This window comes from Portunus trituberculatus, chromosome 30 (assembly GCF_017591435.1).
Source record: "Portunus trituberculatus isolate SZX2019 chromosome 30, ASM1759143v1, whole genome shotgun sequence".
Classification (NCBI taxonomy): Eukaryota; Metazoa; Arthropoda; class Malacostraca; order Decapoda; family Portunidae; genus Portunus; species Portunus trituberculatus.
Window position 1 is genome coordinate 4,782,490 of NC_059284.1, and position 24,852 is coordinate 4,807,341.

The following is a 24,852-nucleotide window of genomic DNA, read 5'->3' on the forward strand; positions in this document are numbered from 1 at the left end:
TAGCAGCAGCAGTAGCAGCAGCAGTGGCAGTAGCAGTGCAGTGCAGTAGCAGCAGCAGCAGCAGTGGTGGTGGCAGCAGCAGCAGCAGCAGCAGCAGCAGTAGCAGCAGTGCAGCAGCAGCAGCAGCAGCAGTAGTGCAGTAGCAGCAGCAGTAGCAGCAGTGCAGTAGCAGCAGTGCAGTGCAGTGGCAGTAGTAGCAGTAGCAGCAGTAGTAGTAGTAGTAGTAGTAGTAGTAGTAGTAGTAGTAGTAGCAGTAGTAGTAATAGTAGTGGTAGTAATAGTAGTAGTAGTAGCACTAGTAGTCGTCAATTCTAATGAAAAATGAGTAAAAAGCAAAATTTCCAATAATATTTGTTCTATAAAGAAAATATATAAACAGATCAATAAAAGAAAATGTAAATAAACACAAAAACTCAAAATATTAAATAAAAAAGAAACAAACAGCAGAAACAAACCCCCCCCCCCACACACACACAGACACACAAACACCATAACAAACACTATTAGAACACTCACAAACATCTCAACACCTCAAGAGCCTCAGGTGATATCGATACAGGTGTTGCCAATTACATTCCGCCAACAGGTAACGAAAGATTGGTACGTTAGGGCGTCAGTCTATAACGTAACCTAGAATTCTGACCCGTGACGCAATTCCTCTTTCGTTTTCGTCAGAGACTCATGGGGAGGGAGGGGGATGGGAACGATTGGCAGGGAGGGAGGGAGAAGGGAGAGGGATGAAGGGAGGGTATGGGTAGCATGAAGGTGAGGCAAGGAAAGAGGGAAGCAAGGGGAGGAATGGATGGACGAATGAGGGAGGGATGGCACACAGTGAGGGGAAAAGGGCAGTGTTATGAAAACAGAGTGGAAGTACAGAGGAGAGAAGAGGAGAGGAGAAGAGAGAGGGGGAGGAGAGAGGAGGGGAGAAGAGGGGAGGGGAGGAGGAAGGGAAGAGGAAGTGTTGTGATCGCCGGCAGGAAGAGTCAAGGCTCGGGTGAGGGAAGGTTAGGACGTCACTGTGCTTAATGGTGGAGTGGCACGGCTGGAGGGGGAGGCAGGGCAAGGCAGGGCAGGGCAGGGCAGGGAAGGGCAGGGGAGGGAAGGGGATGACCGGGGGGAGGGCAAGGGAGGCTCACTAACGAGCTGCGGCCAAGTTTTTCTTTTTTCGTCATTGTTGTTGATTCTTTCCCCTGTTTTTTCACGGGCGGAATTACGGTTGAGTGTATTGGTGGTGTGTGGGCGTGGCGGGGTCGCCTCCCCCAGGCAGGGCTGGCAGGTGTCAGATTCCCCGGGTAATACCCGACTCTTCCGCTTAGAATACACAAAGGGGGAGGGGGGGAAGTGCTGGCATGTGGGGGTCTGGGGCCGTCATGGCGGTTATGCCGCGGCCTGCCAAGAGGGACGCACGACCCCCGCAGTGACCGCCGCGGGTCACACCAGTGCAGGCCGCTCCGCGGGTCGGAGGCCGGACGTGGGCGTCATTCACTTGCTCCTCGCCTTGCTGCTGCTGCCACCGCTACTGCTGCTGTTGCCGCTGCTGCTGTTTCCTCCGCTGAGGATCTGCTGTGGTGCTCGTGTGCCGCGCTTGTGGTGCTGCTGGTGCCTCTAAGGCGCCGCCACTGTAACAAGTGCCCGCGGGCCGCCCGCCGCTCACCGCCAGCCGCGTGTTAAGTAACAGCTCAGGCCGCGCCGCCATGGAGGACGAGGGTGACTACGAGGTGGACTATGAGGTGGACGACACGGAGGAGTTCCCGGCCACGATGGACATGCGCCACTATGAGCCGGAACCGGAGCCGGAACCGGAACCGGAACCGGAACCGGAAGCAGAACCTGAATTACAAGTGGTGCAACAAGCGGCCCATAACCCTGAGCAGGAGGAGGACATTTCTGACCAGCTGGAGGAGCTGGAGGTGACGGAGCACAAGAAGAAGCGGCACGGCTCCTTCTGGAAGAAGCCGCCCACCTTTGTGTACGCCAGCAACTTTGGGTTCGGCGTGAACAGCTACCAGTCCATGATCGACTACCTGGACGCCAAGGACGCCGGCCACCGCGTCAACAAGGACGACATCCACCTGCCGCTGCTGGAGGAGCGCTGCCTCAAGGAGTACGACGCCGACCGCCCCTTCCGGTGGTATGACAACCACGACATCGACCAGTACATCATGAAGGGCGAGAAGATCCGCACCCAGATCCGCCAGAACGACGCGGTGGGCGTGGGCAGCGTGCTGCGCCGCACGCACACCAACCATTCCATGACGCGCAAGTGGATGCAGCTGCTCAAGAACTCCAACGTGTCTGACTACCGCGAGGCGCACAAAAAGACGGTGGAGGGTGACGTGCACCGCAGTTACCGCTCGCCAAGCCCTGGCGGAGGTCTGTTTTACCCGCCCGGCCAGACCTTGGACTACCCGAACCCCGCCCTCGCGCCAACAGGCCGCTTCTTGGAAGATCTCGCGAGTGGGTTTGCCAGTGCGCTGCTGTCGCTGGTCCAGAGCAGGATGGAGCACGAGTACGTGACGGCCGCGCGCCGCTCCAAGCTGGCCGAGATGGACGACAGGTTCGACAACACGCTCAACGAAATCAACTCGCTAATGGGACGCATCGGGTCGCGTCCCGAGCCGCCGCCGCCGCAGCACCACCTGGACCTCAACGACCTCGACATGGGGGCCAAAAACAAGATCCGCCGCGCCGAGGAGCTGCGTGACATGATGGACTACGTCAACGAGCTGACTGCGCACAACAGCGCGCGCAACACCGTGCGCGACACGCTGCGCGGCGGCGCCATGGACAAGGAGATGTTGGCGCTCAACCACCGCATCGAGGATATGAGCAACTTGCAGAAGGCAGAGCGCATGAGGGACGTGTCGAGCGAACACGAAATCGACATGCTCCGTGCCCAGATCGCCGCCCGCAGGAACATGACAACTCCCGGCTCGGCACTCTTGGCAGGCAGCGCCTACGGCTTGCCAAGTCGCGCCCCGCCCACCCAGCCCCCGGTGCTGCTGTCAGCTGTCGACTACCTTGACTGCAAGCCACGCCAGTCCCTGGTGAAGGACAATGTGATCTCTGACGTGAATGCCCGCGTTCTGAAGCGCGCCGGCGAGTTTGCCGATCCTACCAGCGAGCAGCGCCGCATCAGGGACCGCGCCCGCTTCGTTAACCTGACAAGGCGCTACCCAGACACCGGCGACATGGAGCTGCTGGGGCCGCGCTCCCGCACCGAGCAGAACATCGACCACATGGCCAAGTCCCTCGCCTCCAAGGGCTCCTTCCAGCGGCGCTACGAGGTGGACGACGAGCTGGACCTGCCGTATATGGGGCCCTTCAACACCACGCCCATCGAGCGCACCGACAACTCCCCCAAGAGCTTCCTGCAGCGCCAGGCGTCCCCCAGCAGGATGGTGCGCGGCGCCGCCTCCCGCGCCCTGGCCCGCAACAGTCTCCTAGGATACTGAGCCAATGACTGACTCCATCCCGCAGCGGCGGACATCCCGCATGACGCCCCTCGCCACATACTGCCCCCGCCATCACACTGCTCCGCCACACACACACACACACACACACACACACACAGGAGGTTCCTGTTTTAGCACCACGCCACCACACGCGCCCTTCCCACGCCTCGCTCAGCTCGGAGAAGACAAGACCCACGCTCACGGCAAAAAAGGAGACGAAATTGAGGAGAACGACCAGGAAGGAGGGCGGAAGGCGACCGAGGATAGAACGTGCGTCACTCACCGAAACGACTCGTGTTGGGCGACGAGAAGAGACGAACGTTGCCGCGCCACACGACACGACACTTCAACGTTTGATTCTTAGAGCTTCTACTCAACGACGATACTTGATGACGTCATAACAATGCCTCGAGTACCATTACTATTTGTGTCAACATGTACCACTACTCTATCACTACTACTACTACTACTACTACTACTACCCCAATTATAACTCACTATTTCCATCACTCCAGCTGTCGTTTGTTTCAGCATTGCCTCTCTCTGACTCTCCCTTCAAAATACCCCAAAACACTGCGCCCCGTCTGGTGCGTGTTTGTGTCTTGTCATCAGGATTATTTTGTGCTCATGTTGTTTTCATTCCTGAGCAATACGTGTAGGAAACTCAATAAACGTGAACGAATAAGGAAGAACTTGTATGACTCAGACGACCCAACGAAGATGATGAAGAGGAGGAGGAGAAGAGAGGAGGAGGTGGATGAGTTAAAAATATATCTTAAGTGTAGATTTCGGGTGGCTGGCTGGCTCTCTCTCTCTCTCTCTCTCTCTCTCTCTCTCTCTCTCTCTCTCTCTCTCTCTCTCTCACCAGCCATGCTTCATCACAAAATATGCTCCTTACTCAAATACCTAAAATTAACACATACACACACACACACACACACACACACACACACACACACACACACGCACACCTGTCTCTATATTTGGAGCGTGAATTCATGGAGCAAATTAACTGCCATAAGTTGTCATCAGTTCTATGCAAGTGGCGGTGTAAATTTAACGTTGGCGATATATGGCAAATATTTCTCTGCATGTGGTTGCCAAGTGACGCACGCTGACTCACGAATTTTAAAGAGAGAGAGAGTGAGTGAGAGAGAGAGAGAGAGAGAGAGAGAGAGAGAGAGAGAGAGAGAGAGAGAGAGAGAGAGAGAGAGAGAGAGAGAGATTAAAGGGGTTCTAATTGTTGTGATTTGAAATTCTGAACTCATTAGTAAGATAGAGAGGTAGATAGATAGATAGATAGATAGATAGAGAGAGAGAGAGAGAGAGAGAGAGAGAGAGAGAGAGAGAGAGAGAGAGAGAGAGAGAGAGAGAGAGAGAGAGAGAGAGAGAGAGAGAGAGAGAGAGAGAGAGACTAATTCAAGAGGGTTTATCTGCTGTGATTTGAACTTCTGAACTCATTACTAAGGTTTTCTCATAAGTAGACCAATATTAAAAAACCTCGAGTGAATTTGAAAAGGTTTTAATCGTATATGGCAACACTGTCTTAAGTAAATTAATAAATATGTATTCTCTCCATCATATTCTACCGTATTCTGAAACGCTTTGCTCTCTCACCATCACTACTTAGCAAAGGCTCCAGTTGAAGATACTCATGTTTTCAGGAATGTTTTTATGATTCTGGTGATAGACTGGCAAGATTTTTAGTTTATCATAAGGAGGAACTGTCTTGAAAACCCGGCTAGCTGTCTCTGCGGCCTTGGAAATTTGTCGTGGTGAGAGGGCGAGGCGTTTCTGAATATAGCCGATAGTCTAAACGCATAAGCTCTCCACTGATCTTCTTTATTCTGCTTACTCTTTAGTGACTTTATACAGCTTCAGAAACGTATGTGGGGGATTAGAATATTGGAGACTGGCCATTAATCTTCTGACTTCCATAGAACCTTCCTAATAAAACGGTCTAATCGTACACAAATCTCAGGTAAAAATGTGTCCCAGTACTGAAGGGGTTAAAATGGAGCAGTTGGACATAGTGATATTTGTAAAGTAAAGGCTTTGTAAATGTCTCTTAAACTCACAAATGAAGTTGCTAGTGATTCTTGCCATCTTTTCTTCCTCTTATTAACAACGAACAAGAGAGGAAAACTGGTACAGGAAACTATGAACATAATTTTTTAATAAGAATCACACAAGACTAGAAAATGATGAAAAATGTTAGTAAGAGACACCCAAGAACTACAGACTACAATTTCCAAACACATCAGAATCACACACATTAAGTAAGCAACCAGGTAGAAAGTAACTTAATTTTTGACTATGAAAAATCACACAGGGCTAAAAAAAGAAGAAAAACAGTAAGAAAAAACTAAAAACTTACTACAATTCCCAAAGACAGCCGAATCACACACGTTTAATGAGCAACCAGGTAGAAAGTAACTTAATTTTGACTATGAAAAAGAAAAAAAAGAAAACGAATAAGAGAAACGGAAGAATTTACTAAAATTTCCCCAAAACAGCGGAATCACACACGTTTGATAAGCAACCAGGTAGAAAAAAAAAAACAGGTAGAATTAACAACCTTGAGCACCTGTCACACTAATTAAAAGTGACAGTATTGGCTTTTACCTGTGATAGGGGAGCAATTAAGGAAACGCCAGGTGTGTGTGTGTGTGTGTGTATGTACGTGTGTGTGTATGTGTGTATGTGTGTGAAAGTTGTTTACAGTGCCACTCGCGTCTATCAGCGCCTACGAAACGTGCTTTAATAGACTTAGTGGCACTGTCGAGGCTGCCAAAGAGGAATGTTGGGTAAGCTGAGGATGCCAAGACAGGAGTGCGACTGACTGACTGTTTTGCTGCGTGTTTTCAATTCAAGATTCACTGGTTCGGTTCGTGGCTCATTTGAAGCTTCAGTGGTCTGTGTTCGATGTTTCTTTTGTCTTTTCCTTGATCTGTTTGTGTTTTGTGAGTGTTTTTCTTGTTTATTGTCCTTATTTCTCCTTCTTCTTCTTCTTCTTCTTCTTCTTCTTCTTCTTCCATCATCATCATCATCTTCTTCTTCTTCTTCTTCTTCTTCTTCTCCTTCTTGTTCTTGTTCTTCTTGTTCTTGTTCTTGTTCTTGTTCTTCTTCTTCTTATTATTATTATTATTATTATCACTATTATTATTATTATCATTTTCTTTTTCTTCATCTTTTTCTTTCTTTCTTTCTTTCTTCTTCTTCTTCTTCTAATAGTTTCGAATTTTTCACATTCTTCTCCTTTATTTCTCTTTCATTCCTTTGTTTGTTTTTTCTTTACTCTTGACATTCAATCTTTTACATTCCTTCTCTTGTTTTTCTTCCTTTTTTCCTCTTCTTCTTCACTTCTTTTTCTCCTTCTTCTTCTTCTTGTCATCTGCTTTGCTTCTTTCCTTTTCAATCATGTTTATTTAAGTTTTTCCTAATCTCCACTAGTTCTTTATTATCTTCTCTTCTTTCTATTCCTCTCTTTATTGTCCTCTTTCTCTATTTTCCTTCTTTCTTCTTTTCTTCTTCCTCTTCCTTCCTTCTTCTTCTTCGTGAACTAATATGGAAGAAAAGAGGACAGAGAGTTTTGTGTATTTTTATCCATTCACTTTCTTTCTCTTCTTTATCTTACATTCCATCTTTACTCCCGTTTACTTCTCTTCCTATTCTTCTTCTTTCATGTCCTTGTTTCCAAATTAAACGTCTTTTATCTATTCTTATTTTCCTTTTTACCTTCAATAATTATCTCTACTTTTGTCCTCCTTATTTCCTCGTGTCCTCGATGGGTTAATGGGCCGATTAGGGACGAGTAAGGACGAGTGGGGATGAGTGGGGGCGAGTGGGACGAGGCGGAACGGACCCACGTCTCTTCAAACCTCTTACACAGAAAACTTGAAAGAGAAACACAGAATGAAAGAAAAGTTGGTTGTATTTCTGGCACTCTCTTACGTTTGCATCTCTCTCTCTCTCTCTCTCTCTCTCTCTCTCTCTCTCTCTCTCTCTCTCTCATGCTTCATTTTAATTTTTCTTCTTTCTTCTCCTTTTTTATTTTTCTTCTTCGTCTTCTTCCTCTTCTTTTTTTCTCTCTTTTTGTCTCTGATTCTCTCCTTTCTCCTTATTTTTCCTCCTTTTGTGCTTTTGTTTTTCTTCTTCTCTTCTTCTTTTCCTCATCTTCATTTTTTTGTACTTGCGTCTCCTCTTGATACTTTCCCTGCTCTATCTCATTCTCTTCGTCCTCCTCCTCCTCCTCCTCCTCCTCCTCCTTCTCCTTTTCTAGAACATAAACGGAAAGAAAAAGGGGAAAAAAGTTGTATTATCTGGTATCATGTTTTCCTTCTTGTCCTGATCTCCTCCTCCTCCTCCTCCTCCTCCTCCTCCTCCTTCTCCTTTTCTAGAAAATAAACAGAAAGAAAAAGAGTAAAAAGAGTTGTACTTTCTCGTATCATGTTTTCCTCCTTGTCCTGATACTCTCCTCCTCCTCCTCCTCCTCCTCCTCCTCCTCCTCCTCCTCCTCCTCCTCCTGAACACGAGCAACAATGTACATAAAAACACTTCCTCTTCGCCCTCCTGTCTTCCTTGCCAAACACGAGAGGATAATATTACAACACAACGACAGAGAAAAATTACGAACAGGAAAACATTTGGGGAGCGAATGAGACAGTGAAACGCTACTCGACACTCTTAAGCTCCTTCAGTACTGGGACGCATCTTCACCTTAAGTTTTGTGGACGATTAGATGATTTTATTGACATTAGGAAGAGTCTATGGAGGGCAAGAGATTAATGGCCACAGTCTTCACTATTTTAATCCCCCAAATCAGTTTCTGAAGCTGTATAAAGTCACCAAATGATAACCAGAGTGGATATGAAAACGTGTCATGGTACTGAAGGGGTTAAACTCGTATTCTCAAACACTTTGCTTCACCTCCACTATTTCAAAAGGCTTTGTTTAAGTTTACACGAGTTTTTAAGGTATTTTTATTGTTCTAGAGGCAGAGTGACAAAATTTCTGCATTATTAAGTAGAGAAACACTCTTGAAAACCCCGCTAGTCATCTCTGTGGGCTTGAAAAATGGTCGTAGTGAGAGAGAAGAGCGTTTTTAAAGGTGTTTTTACATTTCTAGAGGCAGATTAACAAGATTTCTGCATTATTAACTGGAGAAACACTCTTGAAAACCCGCTAGTCATCTGTGCAGCCTTGGAAAACAGTCGTGGTGAGAGATAATAGCGTTTCTGAATATGGATCCCAGATAGATAGAATCGGATCCTCTGAAGGACTTTAGATAGAATCGGATCCCACTCAGAGGTTTTTATGTTTGAAAGGGAGTGTTGAAAGTTAGAGAATGAGTACAGATGATGCTAGAAAGAGATAATAGAGTTAGTGATAATAAGAGGAACCATAGAAGATAAAGATGAATTTTTTAGAACAGGATTGAAAGCTGAGAAAATTGATAAAAAAAATGGTTAGGTTTGATTTGGAGTTTTTAAAAGAGCAAATGAGAGAGAGAGAGAGAGAGAGAGAGAGAGAGAGAGAGAGAGAGACCTTGGCACGTCTTCCTAATAATACATTACACTCCTTGCTCTACCACTTCCTGTTCTCTCTCTCTCTCTCTCTCTCTCTCTCTCTCTCTCTCTCTCTCTCTCTGCTGTCAATTTCCGTCACTTTCTTTCGCATGTAACTTTGCCACAAAATCTGTCACCGTCACACAAACACACTAGTCATTTTCAAGTCGACAGGCTCAATTTTTCCTCTCTCTCTCTCTCTCTCTCTCTCTCTCTCTCTCTCTCTCTCTCTCTCTCTCTCTCTCTCTCTCTCTCTCTCTCTCTCAATTTGATAAGTAGAAGTGTGGAAAAGCGTAGAAGGACGAAGAAGAGAAGAAAAAGAAGGTAGGAGAGAATAAAGACGAGGAGGAAGAGGAAGAGAAAGAGAAGGAGGAGGAGGAGGAGGAGGAGGAGGAGGAGGAGGAGGAGGAGGAGGAGGAGGACAAAGATTAAGAAGCAGAAATGAGAAAATGAAAGCAAAAGAGAATTTAAGATAAAAATAAAACGAGGACATTAAATAAAAAAGCATCAAGAGAGAGAGAGAGAGAGAGAGAGAGAGAGAGAGAGAGAGAGAGAGAGAGAGAGAGAGAACTATTTTTATCACAAGGCAAGGTTGGCACCCCTCACTGGCGTCTGCTGTGAACCTATCTAAGTGCCATCCTCCCTTTGGCATCCCTTGGCACTCCCCTCCTCCTCCCCTGGCCTCCCCAACATCCTTCTCCCCTTCCCACCTTCCCCTCAATCTCGTTCCTTGCGTCACTAGGCAGATAGAAAAGCGTGGGTGTGTGTGTGTGTGTGTGTGTGTGTGTGTGTGTGTGTGTGTGTGTGTGTGTGTTATGAACAACTGCCCTCATGGAGATAATGAATAAATGATAAAATGAATGGAGAATGATGGAAATGTAAGAGGGAAAACTAAGAAAAGAGAAGAAATAAAGGAAAATATGTGAAAAAAAGATTATATTTATGTTCTTTTTTCTTCTTTTTCTTTTGTGCCATTGTTTTCTTTTCTCCCTTTTATTATCATTTTATTTTCTTTCTTTTTTTTGTCACTTTTGTTGATTTTTTTTTATATATTTTGTTTTCCTGGAAAGAGAGAGACTTATGATGCAGAGAATGGTGGTCAAGAGAGACGAGTGAATATGGAAACACGTCATGGTACTGAAGGGTTTATGATGCAAAGAATGGTAATTTAGATAGAAGAATGAATAAGAAAACACGTCATGGTACTGAAGGGTTTAACAACACAACACTCACTACAAACAATTAACAACCACGCAACAAGCAGCAACATGGAGGCTTTCAATGCTCATGGCGCTGGGAAAAAAAAAAAAACACATCAAGGTTTAATATTTTCACTACCAAAATCACGAATATATTTCCAGTGATGTCTACAGGAATATGCTGGCGAGTGATGTTGTTAGCACGTGTTACGTCACTGCTAGCGCCATCACAGCACATATGGAAACGCGTCATAGTACTGAAGGGTTAATGGCGCTATAAAGTTATTAATGGTGGGTTACATAAATAAATCGTCAGTACCATGACACGTTCTCGTACTTATTTCGTTTACTATATGGTGATTTTATGCAGCTTCAAAAACTCATAAGGGGATTAAAATAGTGAAGACTGTGACTATTTATCTTCTAACCTCCATAGACCCTTCTTAATGTAAATAAAACAGTCTAATCAATACCAAAACTCATGATAGAAATGTGTCCCAGTACTGAAGGGGTTAAGACGAGCCTTTTCTCTCCTGACGCAGCAAGCAGATGGCCATTGAGGTGGACAACCTGAACGCCCGTGTGGTGGAGGCCGAGACCCGCCTGAAGTCCGAGGTGACCAAGATCAAGAAGAAGATGCAGGTCGCCATCACTGAGCTGGAGATGAGCCTGGACACTGCCAACAAGTCCAACATTGACCTCCAGAAGACCGTCAAGAAGCAGGCCATCTCCCTCCAGGTACTGTTCCATTATTGCTTCTCTCTTTACAACACTACTCTCGCTCGCTCGCTCGCTCTCTCTCACAGCTCTGTTTACTTATTATTCAGCTAGAGAACGATTTCTATTCTTAGCAAGCCATCTCCCTCCAGGTACTGTTCCCTTGTTGCTTCTCTTTACAGCTCTCTCGCTCGCTCGCTCTCTCATAGCTCTTCTGTTTACTTATTACTGTGTCTCAGCTAAAGAACGATTTCTATTCTTTGTGTAGTGAAGTCAGTATCGCTTTGGCAATCTCATGCAAGGAATTGTGTGCTGTTATGGCCATCTTCCTCCATGTACGGTTTGATATGCTTGTTTCACTCAATATTTCTCTACAGCTGTTTGGGTTTTGTTCTCACACCCATATCCTTATCCCAAGACAGACAATATATCAACAATTAAACTTGCAAATCATAATGGACGGTGTCGCTTCCTATGATCTTTAAGCAAACATTTCCTATCCACCTTGCATCCACTTCACAAAAATCTAAACAAACTTACAAATCCTGATGGAGAAAGGATGTTGCTTTCTATGGACTCTTAGCAAACATTTTCACTGCACCTCACATCCACTTAACACCTTCAGTACTGGGACGCATTTCTACCTTGAGTTTTGAGTGTGATTAGACGATTTTATTGACATTGGGAAGAGTCTGTGGAGGTCAGAAGATTAATGGTCAGAGTCTTCACTATTTCAATCCCCACGTAAGTTTCTGAAGCTGTATAAAATCACCAAATAGTAAGCAGAATAAATAAGAAAACACGTCCTGGTACTGAAGACATTAACACAGCTCCAAAACTAACATAACCTGACGGAGAGTGTCGCTATCTTCTGCAGGAGCTCCAGGCCCACTATGACGAGCTTCAGAGGCAGCTGCAGACCACCCTGGACCAGTATGGCGTGGCTCAGCGTCGCATCCAGGCTCTTACTGCTGAGTACGAGGAGGCCCGTGGCGCCCTTGATGCTGTAAGTACCACGTGGGGAAGGGAGAGAGTGGGTGGTAGATCGTGAGGCTGTGAGTACCGTGGGGAAGTGGGTGGTGGATGGTGAGTCAGTGAGTACAGCTGGGGGAGTGGGTGGTAAGTGGTGATGCGTTGGAAAGACTTCGGTGTCCTGTGGTGTGTTTTGGTGTGTCTCAGTCTGTTAGTGTGTTAGTGTGTTGGTTATTAAATGGGAAGGAATGAGTGAAGGAAGGAAGGAGAAATGGAAGACAGTGAGGAATAATGTAAGGAAGAAACAAACATAGGAAGTATGGATGAATGGAAGGAGAAAAAAGGAGCAAATGGGGAATGAAGGATTAGTGAAAAGAGGAATGAAAGTAGGCAAGGAAGGACAAAAGAAAGGAAATGAGAGAAAGATACAACGAAGGAGAGGAAAGGAAGAGAGGAAGAGACGAACAGACACAAACCACTCCATCAACCAGTCAATCACTCACTCACTCACCCACTCATTTATTCAGACAGTCAGGAGAGTTGATCAATGTTGGAGTCATGCACACCTTTCTCCTCCCACAGGCCACCCGTGGTCGCCGTGCCGTTGAGATGCAGTACGAGGAGGCTTCAGCTCGTCTGAAGGACCTCACCACCATCAACGTGAACCTCAGCAACGCCAAGAGCAAGCTGGAGCAGGAGCTGTCTGTCATTGCTAGCGACTACGATGAAGTTAGCAAGGAATTCAAGGTAAGGTCACGTAGAGAGATACTGTGATGCTATGTTTCGTCAGTAAGGAGACTAGAGGGACGAGTCAATAGTTTGCATCGACTAGAGTCCATGAGAGAGAGAGAGAGAGAGAGAGAGAGAGAGAGAGAGAGAGGGGGCGTTGTGGTAATCATTGTGAGAGGTTACGTAAGTTTATTTGAAGGGGACCCATCGATTGAATAAGTTCCACTCGAGATCATGTTCTCTAAAGCTTCCCAGACTTATCTCGAGTGTATTTCTAGCAAGTTTTAGTGTGAGGTATTGGAGTTATCAATAGTGTTCCCGTGATTCTGATGACAGTTTAACAAGAAAGTCAGCTTGCCAATACGTAGAAAAACCAGACTAAGAATCCGTGATCTTTTGGAAATAACACTAACAAGATGCTAAAAATTGAGAATATAGGATTTAGTGGAATGTATCTTACTTTTCAAGCGCATTTTCGGTAACTTAATCATAATTTAGACCCCAAATAGACCTCAGGATACGGAGTGAATATGTGAGATCATAACACAAGATACGAGACAAGGAAGAGTAAGATTCTAAAACATAATATGGGATAAGAACGTGAGGGCATCCTAGCATGACACAGACCTACGACACACGAGATCTTAACCGCTTCAGTACTGGGACACACTTTTACCTTGAGATTTGTGTACGGTTAGACCATTTCACTGACATTAGAAAGGGTCAATGGAGGATCTTAATGACACAGAAGATCCCAACACATAACTAAGAACATGAGGGATCCTAGCATGACACAGACCTAGGATACAGGAGATCTTAACCTCTTCAATACTGGGACACACTTTTACCTTGAGATTTGTGTACGATTAGACCATTTCACTGACATTAGAAAGGGTCAATGGAGGATCCTAACCCATAATCCTCTGCTTCTCCCTGCACAGATGAGCGAGGAGCGTCTCAGCAAGACCACCATTGAACTGAAGCGCACCATCGAACTCCTCCACGAAGAGTCTGAACGCTACGTCAAGATCGAGTCCATCAAGAAGTCCCTCGAGGTGGAAGTCAAGAACCTCAACATCCGCATCGAGAACATCGAGGCCAACGCTCTCGCCAGCACCAAGAGGATGGTGTCCAAGCTCGAGGCCAGGGTACGTGTCCAGGACCAGGTGTCGAGGAGGTGGTACTTTGGGGATGAAGGAGGAGGTATATTTGTAGGAAAGGGTTTTTTAAAGGGTACGTCAAGGAGGAGGTGGTATTTTAGGGGTCAAGGATGAGGTATTTAGTGGGGTTCTTTAAAGGGTAGAGCAAGGAAGGCGTGGTACTTGTGGGGTTCTTTAAAGGGTAGTCAAGGAGGAAGTGGTGTTCGGAGGATTCTTTAAGGGGTAGTCAAGGAGGAGGTGGTGTTTGGAGGGTTCATTAAAGGATAGTCAAGGAGTAGGCGATATTTTGGGGCATTCTTTAAAGGATAGGTCGAGGATGAGGTGGTACTTGGAGCATACGGCTTGTAGTTTTTAACGGTTTGTGGTAATGCAGCAAGACAACAACACACAGCCTTGCCCGATAAAACCAATAAAAAAAATAAGTAGATAATGCCACCATGGTACACTGGAACCATGCGCGCTTTAGAGTCTAAGGGTTTCTCAAGCGCACGGGTTCCAATTCTGGCCACGGTCCGAGTGTAGGAAGGGCCTCCTCACTCAGGGCAACTGTTCTCTAACGGGTGGGCTTTAAGATAGGTAAGGCCCAAAAATTCCTCCTTTAGCCTATAAATTCCTGTGAAAAACCGATTTTGTGTAACCTTTTTTGTTACAACCACCCAGGTAACAAAACACACCCTTGCCCAGGTAACACAGCAACACAACACACACCCTTGCCCAGGTAACACACAGCAACACAACACACACCCTTGCCCAGGTAACACACAGCAACACAACACACACCCTTGCCCAGGTAACACACAGCAACACAACACACACCCTTGCCCAGGTAACACACAGCAACACATCACACACCCTTGCCCAGGTAACACACAGCAACAACACACACCCTTGCCCAGGTAACACAGCAACACAACACACACCCTTGCCCAGGTAACACAGCAACACAACACACACCCTTGCCCAGGTAACACAGCAACACAACACACACCCTTGCCCAGGTAACACAGCAACACAACACACACCCTTGCCCAGGTAACACAGCAACACAACACACACCCTTGCCCAGGTAACACAGCAACACAACACACACCCTTGCCCAGGTAACACACAGCAACACAACACACACCCTTGCCCAGGTAACACACAGCAACACAACACACACCCTTGCCCAGGTAACACACAGCAACACAACACACACCCTTGCCAAGGTAACACACAGCAACACAACACACACCCTTGCCCAGGTAACACACAGCAACACAACACACACCCTTGCCCAGGTAACACACAGCAACATATCACACACCCTTGCCCAGGTAACACACAGCAACACAACACACACCCTTGCCCAGGTAACACACAGCAACACATCACACACCCTTGCCCAGGTAACACACAGCAACACAACACATACCCTTGCCCAGGTAACACACAGCAACATATCACACACCCTTGCCCAGGTAACACACAGCAACACAACACACACCCTTGCCCAGGTAACACAGCAACACAACACACACCCTTGCCCAGGTAACACACAGCAACACAACACACACCCTTGCCCAGGTAACACAGCAACACAACACACACCCTTGCCCAGGTAACACACAGCAACACAACACACACCCTTGCCCAGGTAACACACAGCAACACATCACACACCCTTGCCCAGGTAACACACAGCAACACATCACACACCCTTGCCCAGGTAACACAGAGCAACACAACACACACCCTTGCCCAGGTAACACACAGCAACACAACACATACCCTTGCCCAGGTTAACAAACAGGTAACCTTCCACAGGTGCACGAGCTGGAGGTGACCCTGGACGAGGAGAGCCGCCGCCACCAGGAGACCATCAAGATCCTGAGGAAGAAGGAAAGGAACGTGAAGGAGCTGGTGCTGCAGTGCGAGGAGGACCACAAGAACATCCAGATCCTGCAGGAGACTCTCGACAAGACCTACGAGAAGATCAACCTGTACAAGAGGCAGCTCAACGAGTCGGTGAGCCTGCCAGGGACACTGTTTGCTCCCTCACTGTTTCTAGAGACAATAACTATCTGCCAGGGACACTGTTTGCTCCCTCACTGCTTCCAGAGACAACCATTAACCCCATTCTCTGTACTATCCCTTGGGCACACAGTCTACACCACAACCACCAAACTATTTCCTATCAAGTAAAGAAAACGAAGTGGGAAAACAATAACTAACTTGCAAGGGGACTGGCAACTAAGTGGACCTTTTTCTTTATTTTTCGTTTTATGTTGCTCTTGGCCAGTTTTCCCTTCTAACATAAAAAGTATCTGCAATCTCCTTGGTCTTGGTCACAGCTTAGACCAAAACCTCTCTCTCTCTCTCTCTCTCTCTCTCTCTCTCTCTCTCTCTCTCTCTCTCACCGATCTATCTATCTCTCAATCTATCTCTCTTTTCTCTATAATCTGCCTTTAGTCACCATTCAGGCCAAAACCACTCACTCATTATCTCTCTCTCTCTCTCCCCCGTGGCTGCGCAGGAGTCCGTGTCCTCTGCAAACCTGACCCGCGTGCGCAGGTTCCAGAGGGAGCTGGAGGCTGCCGAGGAGAGGGCCGAGGTGGCTGAGAGCAACCTGTGCATGATCCGCGCCAAGCACCGCACTCTCGTCACCAGCCAGACCACCACCTTGCCCGGCGGAGAGACCGTCATTGTCAAGGAGACCGTCACCCAGGAATAAGCGTCCTGCCCCGCTCTCCGTTTTCTTTTCTCATCTTCAGTGATGTTGCTTTCTCTTGGTTCTTTTTCCTCGTCTACTTCTTCGTGGTGTTCTTCTTAGTGCCTCTGGGTTGATTGGCTTCTTTTTCTCTGTTTTCTCTTTTGTTTCTCGTCTCTTCAATTCTTTTTCAGGGGTACGTTCTTGGTTCGCTCTCTTCGTTTATCTATTCCTTCCTTTATTGACGTTTCTCAGCACTGCGCTTATTTTGTATAGAGTCTTCATTTGACTACTCCTCCGCTCTTCCTCCTCCTCTTCCTCCTCCTCCTCCTCTTCCTTCTTCTTTTCTTCCTCCTCGTATTTTCTCGTCATTCGAAGCAAGGCAAAATTGATCCTATATATACACTTCACGTATATAAACACTACTTATCTCCTTCTCAGTCATTCGCTAATCTAAGAAATTTTAAGTAAGGTATGATAAAGAAGTAGAATATATTGAAGATGACGATGATGATGATGATGATGATGAAGTTAATTTATTCACTATTAAAAGCTATCACAGACACACCATCTGGATAGGATACATTACAATTATTATTATTATTATTATTATTATTATTTTATCTATTTTTTTTCTTTTTTTTTTCCTCGAACGCCAGATTATTTAGCCGTCTACAGGTTCCTCCGCCCCTATTTACGTTTTCTTTCTCCGTTTTCTTTGTCTCCGTTGTCTAGCGGGGCTCAAGCAGTGGAGGGTCGGCCAGCAGAAGGCAGTAGGCAGTAGGGAGCAGAGAGGGGCGTGTCCTTTGGCTGTGTCGTGTATCTGCTTTTCGAGAATTTCCATGTAGAAGATTGGAATAAACCATTTGTTGTACACTCAGGCTTATTAGTGATTCTGTAGCCAGCCCGCGCACTTGTAGCTTCCTTGTGCGTGTGTGCGTGTGTGTGTGTGTGTGTGTGTGTGTGTGTCTAGCCTCATGTCTCCTCCAGTACAATATTTACCTTACATACGTACATACATGGCTGTGCACATAACATGATCTATACTTTTGTGTGTGTGTGTGTGTGTGTGTGTGTGTGTGTGTGTACAAAGCTGTAAAGACCTTACTTCTTAATTCTATCTTTACTTCCTTTCCATCACTAATAACTTGGATTCCCAGTAAACACACTCACAACATCAGTAACAAGAACAACAGCAACAGTCTCCTTAACAACCACTAACCACTAAAACACCCACAACTAACTATCCGTCCTGTAGATAATAGTAAGACATCACAACCTCACCAGTAGTATTCAGAAACGCCTGGCTTTCTCACCACTATCTTGAAAGGCCACAGAAATGATCAGCCAAGTTCTCAAGAGTGTTTCTCCTATTAATAGTGTAGAAATGTTACTAATCTGCCACAAGAACCATAAAAGCACTCTTAAAAACCAGTGTGGCCAACTACAGCCCTTTGAGTGTAGAGGTGTAGCCAAGAGTGCTTTAGAATATAGTGTTAGTCTCAGTATACTCGCCTTCTTGCAGCGTGACGTCAGCATTTTCAGCGTGACAGTAGTTGATAAAAAGGGCATTGATGATAACTAAAGGGAATGAAGAGTGAGAGAATGAGAGAAGGGTGAAAAAAAAGAAGAAAACTAATGATGAAAGGGAAAGTGATGAAAAAAACTAACAGAATAAAAGAAAGAGGAACGAATGATTCTGAAAAAAACAAACTAACAAGATGAATAAAAAAATGAATGAAAGTAAATTGAACGTAAACGAAAGGAATACAAGCATGAGTGAGAACCAAGTGAACACTACAGACACACAGACAGACAGACAGACACAGGAGGAGCACAGGATTGAGGGCTGGGGTGCCTGCCGTGTGACCTTCCCTGTGACCCTTCCCGACCTTAGCTGGGGCGAGGTCAAGGTCACACTCCCTTAGGCTGGGGAGTCAACGAGGGGTGTGACCTTGAGATAATTGGTCACAAGTTATTATTACATCATTAAAGATCATTATGGGAAGGGTCTGCCAGGGATTTTCGGCCATCTCTGCAGGCATCGTGGCTGGGAAAACACTATCTTGCCCTCAATTCCTTCCGGGGCTTGACACGCGGCAAATGACACGCTTCACGTATCACTGAATCCCGAAGCAGTAACAGAATCACCTTATTAATACGCTAGATCATAATGACTTAGATTGTATGAAGTGATTCGTTTGTTTCACTTTGGCTGCTTCAACAGCTTCACTTCGCAGCAGCTTCACCGCGTCACCGTGTCACTGAGTCACTTTTCGAAGCCTCAGCTCGAAGCACTGGTGAACCCCGACGCAGCATTGCCACCGCGCCATCAATTAGAGACTAAATTCATCTTCCTCCTTCCTGTTTCCTTCTGCCGTCTCTTCCTAAAAGTTTTGAACCTGACTCTTGGTTTCTTTTATCTTTTGTTTCTCACTCCTTCAATTCCTTACCTCGCGGGAGTCCTGTAACATTGCCACGCCTTCTCGAGGTCCCACGCCGCCCTTGGAACCCTGGGAGGGCGTGTGTGACCCCCTCTACACACAGACACCAACTGAGGCCTCCACCACCCCGGACAGCTGTACTGGAAGATTGCTGCTCATGCAAGACCGTCGTACCTTTGCAAAACTCTCGTACTTTGAACAGAAAACACTGTAACATTGTACCGGGTAGAGAAACGATACCTGGCGGAGTGAAATACCTGTTGTGTTGACTTGTTTACTATCCAGCATCGCGCCAAGGTGTGTTCATGGAGAGTCAAGTGTGTGTGTGTGTTTACCCCAACGGAGAGTCTTGTCACGTCCTCCAGTGCGGCTGCCAAGGGGTGACTGAGGAGCTGGTGAGGCCCGGGAGGTTCCATGCTTCCCTGGGTGAGGCGAGTGTGGTGGGTGTGGCGCCCCTTGTGTGACGCCACAGTCCAGACAGACAGTCCTTCAGAGGAATCCTCACATACATTATACACTTTGAATAAAAGGGCTACGTTGTCCCATTGCGTGTTACTTACCCTTCCTATCCTGCAGGAGTAGGTGCTGGACACGCCTTCAGAGACACTTGCTTCCCTCACCACTACTTTCACAGGCCATAGAAGTGACTAGCGGGGTTCCCAAGGGTGTTCCTCCAGTTAAATTCTTTCAGTACTGGGACGCATTTTTAACATAAGTTTAGGTATGATTAGACGATTTTGTTTACATGAGGAAGGGTCTATGGAGGTCAGAAGATTAATGGGCAGAGTCTTCACTATCTCAATCCTCACATAAATTTATAATGCTGTATAAAATCACTAAATAATCACCAGAATGAATAAGAAAACGCGTCATAGCACTGAATGGGTTAATAATGTTAATAATGTAGAAAAATTGTTCATCTGTCACTAGAGCCATAAAAGAACTTTGAAAATCAGTGTAACTTCAACCAGAGCCTTTTGAGGGAAGTGGAAGCGGCGAGCGAAGTGTTTAAGATTACGCACCAGAGAGAAGTTAGGAAGGTGAAGGAAAGGATGACTGTGCACAGAGTTATTTTATTTTGGTATATATATTTCTTGATTAAATGGTTTGGAAAGGAAAAGAAAACATTAACTAGTAATACAGTAATAGTAGTAGTAGTAGTTGTAATAGTAGTAGTAGTAGTAGTAGTAGTAGTAGTAGTAGTAGGTGTAGTAATAGTTGTAGTAGCTGTAGCAGTAGTAATAGTTGTAGTAGTAGTAGCAGTAGTAATAGTTGTAGTGGTAGTAGTAGTAGTAATAGTAGTAATAGTACTAGTTGTAGTAATAGCAGTAGCAGTAGTTGTAGTAGTAGTAGTAATAGTAGTAGCAGTAGTAGTAAAAGGAATAATGATAACAATACTACTAGCACCATCTCCTCCTCCTCCTCCTCCTCCTCCTCCTCCTCCTCATCATCCATCTACCTCTTCTTCCCGCCCTTTGCCGCCAGAGTACTCGGCGCCACCTGGTTAGTACGCAGCGCTGCCTTCACTAGAATGGGATCAAACTGCATGTACTTCTTATCCTCCTTCTCAACTTGCTTCAGGATCATATGGCGCGCTTGCTCCCACTTCACCTCCTGCGCCTTGCCCGGGTTGTCCTTGCGTGCGTTGCTCTTCCTGGGGCAGTAGAACACGTACAGAATCACCACAGCCACGGTCATGAGTACTAGAGGCAGCATTCCAAGTACCACCTGTGTCTTTGCCTTCTCTATATCAACTTCAGGCACTGCTAGGCTCCCGTCAGCGCTCAGGTAGCAGGCGTATGTGCTGCCCAGACGCCCGAACTCCTGCCACCAGATGTCACAAGGGTCGTAGCCACAGCCCTCCACGTTGATATGCAAGCGAGTGAGTGATCCAGGTCCCTTTGGCAGGAGGAACCCCATTTCGTTTGGATCCATCTCCTTGTGAGGTGTGTCAGTGTTGGTCTGGGGTTTCTGAGAGTGTGTAGTGAAGGTGGAAGGTTTGGAAGCAGGTGTGGTGGGTTTGGAAGTGGACGTGGAGGCAGATGGGAGGGCAGGTGAGGATGATGATGGTGTGTTATCCTCATTTCCCTTCATCTGTTCATCTAATTGGTTCTTCTTGCGAGGACTAAAGTGACAGGTAAGGTCAAGCTATCCTCACCTGTGTTAATGTCCTTTACCTGTTCCTCTGACTGGCTTCCCGTAAAGTAATCAGGTGAGACTGTAGACTCCTCACTCCCCTTCACCTGTTGCTCTCTAGACTGAATCTCCTTAGGTGGGAAAGAGGTGACAGGTGAAAGAGTGAACTTATTTCCCCCTTCCCTCACCTGTCCCTCTGATACGTCACTCATTAAGGAATCAGAAGTGACAGGTGAGATTATTCCTTCGCCTTCCTTCACCTGTTCCCTCGATTGGTTCCTCACGGGAAATCAGCTACAAGTGAGGTGAAAGGGACAGGTGTAACAGAGACAGAGTTAACAGCACTGGCAGGTGTGACAGAACGAGCGGACGTAACACTAACAGGGAAAACAAGATCAGGTGCGTGAGAGGAGATTGAATTGACAGGGACAGATGTGGCAGGGGAAACAAGATCTGGTGTGCGAGAGGAAACAGGATTGACAGGGACAGATGTGGCAGGGGAAATAAGATCTGATGTGTGCGAGGAAACAGGATTGACAGGGACAGATGTGGCAGGGGAAACAAGATCTGGTATGCGAGAGGAAACAGGATTGACAAGGACAGATGTGGCAGGGGAAACGAGATCTGATGTGCGAGAGGAAACAGGATTGACAGGGACAGATGTGGCAGGGGAAACAAAGTCTGATGTGCGAGAGGAAACAGGATTGACAGGGACAGATGTGGCAGGGAAAAAAAGATCTGATGTGCGAGAGGAAACAGGATTGACAGGGAAAGATGTGGCAGGGGAAACAAGATCTGATGTGCGAGAGGAAACAGGATTGACAGGGACAGATGTGGCAGGGGAAAAAGATCTGATGTGCGAGAGGAAACAGGATTGACAGGGAAAGATGTGGCATGGGAAACAAGATCTGATGTACGAGGCGAGACAGAATTAAGAGGGGCAGGTGTGGCAGTGGTAAGCAGAGGTCTAGCATCATTAACATCCCTGCGTGACCGTGCAAGAGAGGACTGATTGTCATATAACACCTGCACGAACACAAACACCTGCCAGCAAAGGTACAGCTCAGTCTCCGTGCAACCTTGTCGACATGAACTCCAGGAACAATTGTTAATTCCCTCGAGAATGACACTAGAGGCAACAGTGCAGGAGGCCGGGTGGAAGTGTGCAGCGAGGGTGGACAGGCCAGGCGAGAGCAACAGCCAGAGGGACATGTAGAAGGCAGGAAGGCCAAGAATCGCGCCAAGAACCAGTAGTGTCTTGTTAGTCTTGTTGCACCAATTCCTGCACCAAGAGCCACATTTTCTGCAGCATCTTCTGGTTCGTGACACGCGTTTCTTCTCCACGTGTCGGAATTTGAGTGTTTGTTTACCCTCTAGTGTTCCAAGGACCCCGTACATGGTGGTGGTGGTGGTGGTGTATGTGTGTGCGTGTGTGTGTGTGTGTGGTAGGTGGTAGTAGTTGTGGTGGTGGTGGTGGTGGTGGTGTGTGTGTGAGGGGGAGGAGTGATAGTAGTTGTAGTGGTGTGTGTGTGGTGTGTGGTGTGTGTGTGTGGTGGGTGGTAGTAGTTGTAGTGGTGTGTGTGTGTGTGTGTGTGTGTGTGTGTGTGGTGGTGGTGGTGGTGGTGTGGTGTCGTGTGTGTGTGTGTGTGGTGGTGGTGGTGGTGGTGATGTCGTGTATGTGTGGTGTGTGTGTGTGGTGTATGGTGTGTGGTGGTGGTGGTGGTGGTGGTGTCGTGTATGTGTGGTGTGTGGTGTGTGGTGGTGGTGGTGTGGTGTCGTGTATGTGTGGTGTGTGGTGTGTGGTGGTGGTGTGTGTGTCTGTGTGGATGTTTTGTGGATGTTTTGGTGTTTTTTGTTTGTTTTCTTCGTTTCTTCGTTTTTATTTTGTCTGTGTTAGTTTTTCCTCTTTTTTTTCTTTTCTTTTCTCTCTGTCTTTGTCTTCACTCACTTATCATCTTTTTCTATTTCAAATTTTTCACATTTTTTTATCTTTCTTCTCTTTGAACGTCTTTTGTCTTCCTTTAATTCTACTTTTCTCTCTTTTTTCTTCTTTTCTCTCAATGAACGTCTTGTTTTCACTCACTTTTCTATTTATTTATTTCTTTTTACATTTCTATCTTTCTTCTCTTTTCTCTCTCTAAATGTCTTTTCTTTCTTTTATTGTCTTTTTTCTCTATTCCTTCTTTTCTCTCAATAAACGTTTTGTCTTCATTCACTTTCTTAATTTTCTTTCTATTTCAATCTTTTCAAATTTCTATCTTTTTTTCTTCGTTTTATTGTCTTTTTCTCTCTTTTCTTCTCTTTTATCTCTATGAACGTCTTTCTTCTTTTTATTCTGCGTTTTAGTTTCTCTTTTCTCTCTTTTCTCTTTATCAACGTCTGTATGTTCCTCTTATTTTGCTTATTATTCTTTTATTTCTCATCCTTTCCCTCTATGAACCTCCTTGTCTTCCTTTTGTTATTTTTTTCCTCTTTTCTTCTTTTTCTATCAATGAACGTTTGTCTTCCTTTTCTCCTTCTTAGTTCCTCTCTTTCCTTTTCTCTCTATATTGTCGTTAGTCACATTTCAAGTTCCCATCCCATTCTTTCCTCATGTTCCAGCCCAGACGAGACACGAGGAGGGAACATCGCCACATCACCACATCATCACATCGCCACATCGCCGCATCACCACATCGCCAGCCATATCATTACTGCTGCATCCTAGAGGGAAATTAATAGATAGGTAAGTAAATAGATAAGATTCATCGCTAGCCCTATCATTGCTCCTACATCTTAGACTGAGAGGAAAAATAGATAAATAGATAAGATAACTAAATAAATATAATACCACATCCCTAGCCACATTTTTTTCCGGTTTATCTTAAAGTGAGAGGGAAATAGATAGATAAGGAAATAGATAAGATACTGCACTCCCAACCATGCCATTGCTCCTACATGTTAGACTGAGATGGAAAAATAAGTGAATAGATAAGATAAGTAAATACATAAAATACCACATCTTTAGCCACATCATTGCTGCCACATCTTAGAGGGAAAGGGAAGAAATAAGTGAATAAATAGACAGATAAGTGAATAGATGAGAAATAAATAGAGAAATAAATAGAGAAATAAATAGATAAATGAAATACACGCCACTAGTCACGTATAGATAGATAAGAAAATAGATAAATAAATAGATAAGGAAATAAGATACCACGCCGCTAGCCACGTCATTTCCGCTATATCTTACACTGAGAGGGAAATAGAGATAGATAGATAAATAGATAGATAAGTAAATAGATACAATAATGCCATAGATACAATGCTACAAGGCGTCGGGAGAAACAGAACGTCATTAATTGGTGGACTGAATCTATTTTCTTTTCTTTTTTTCTTTGTCAGGTTTTCTCTCTTATTTAGTTCACATTTTTCAGAGTGAGGGAAAGAAGTTTTATTTTTTATTCTATTATTTTTTGCTGATGTGAATGTTTCTTTACACTAATTTTTCACAATCCTTCATTTTTTTTGTCTTTTTTTCCTCTCAAAATTTTTCATAACGAGAGAAAGAAGTTTTATTTTTTATTTTATTTATTTTTTGCTGATGTGAGTTTTTTTTCTTTTCTTTTCACTTTCTTTACACTAACTTTTCACAATCCTTCATTTTTTTTTGTCTTTTTTTCCTCTCAGAATTTTTCATAACGAGAGAAAGAAGTTTTATTTTATTTTATTTTTTTTTGCTGATGTGAATGTTCTTTTTTTCTTTTCTTTTCACTTTCTTTACATTAACTTTTCACAATCCTTC

General features: G+C 45.4%; 3 protein-coding genes across 4 annotated transcripts in view; 2 read left to right on the forward strand and 1 right to left on the reverse strand.

Moving 5' to 3' along the window:
* Window positions 1-19,474, forward strand: part of LOC123510952 (paramyosin, long form-like) — a 56,319-nt gene extending 36,845 nt beyond the window's left edge. For both annotated transcript variants that reach the window (XM_045266484.1, XM_045266482.1), the window contains exons 12-17: window positions 10,764-10,959; window positions 11,816-11,944; window positions 12,493-12,657; window positions 13,581-13,787; window positions 15,606-15,806; window positions 16,315-19,474. In XM_045266484.1, the coding sequence (XP_045122419.1) occupies window positions 10,764-10,959; window positions 11,816-11,944; window positions 12,493-12,657; window positions 13,581-13,787; window positions 15,606-15,806; window positions 16,315-16,512 (1,096 nt within the window). In that variant the 3' untranslated portion in view covers window positions 16,513-19,474. The remainder of the gene's footprint in view (window positions 1-10,763; window positions 10,960-11,815; window positions 11,945-12,492; window positions 12,658-13,580; window positions 13,788-15,605; window positions 15,807-16,314) is intronic.
* Window positions 1,408-4,144, forward strand: LOC123510954. The gene has a single exon (XM_045266487.1). It carries the CDS (start codon window positions 1,695-1,697, stop codon window positions 3,453-3,455), a length of 1,761 nt encoding a protein of 586 aa, XP_045122422.1. The 5' UTR covers window positions 1,408-1,694; the 3' UTR covers window positions 3,456-4,144.
* Window positions 19,475-20,360: 886 nt separating the features above from the next.
* LOC123510737 lies at window positions 20,361-22,466 on the reverse strand. The gene is made up of 3 exons (XM_045266080.1): window positions 21,367-22,466; window positions 21,257-21,275; window positions 20,361-21,080 (listed from the first exon to the last, which is right to left on the reverse strand). Exons 1-3 carry the CDS (start codon window positions 22,464-22,466, stop codon window positions 20,388-20,390), a joined length of 1,812 nt encoding a protein of 603 aa, XP_045122015.1. The 3' UTR covers window positions 20,361-20,387.
* Window positions 22,467-24,852: the final 2,386 nt, after the last annotated feature.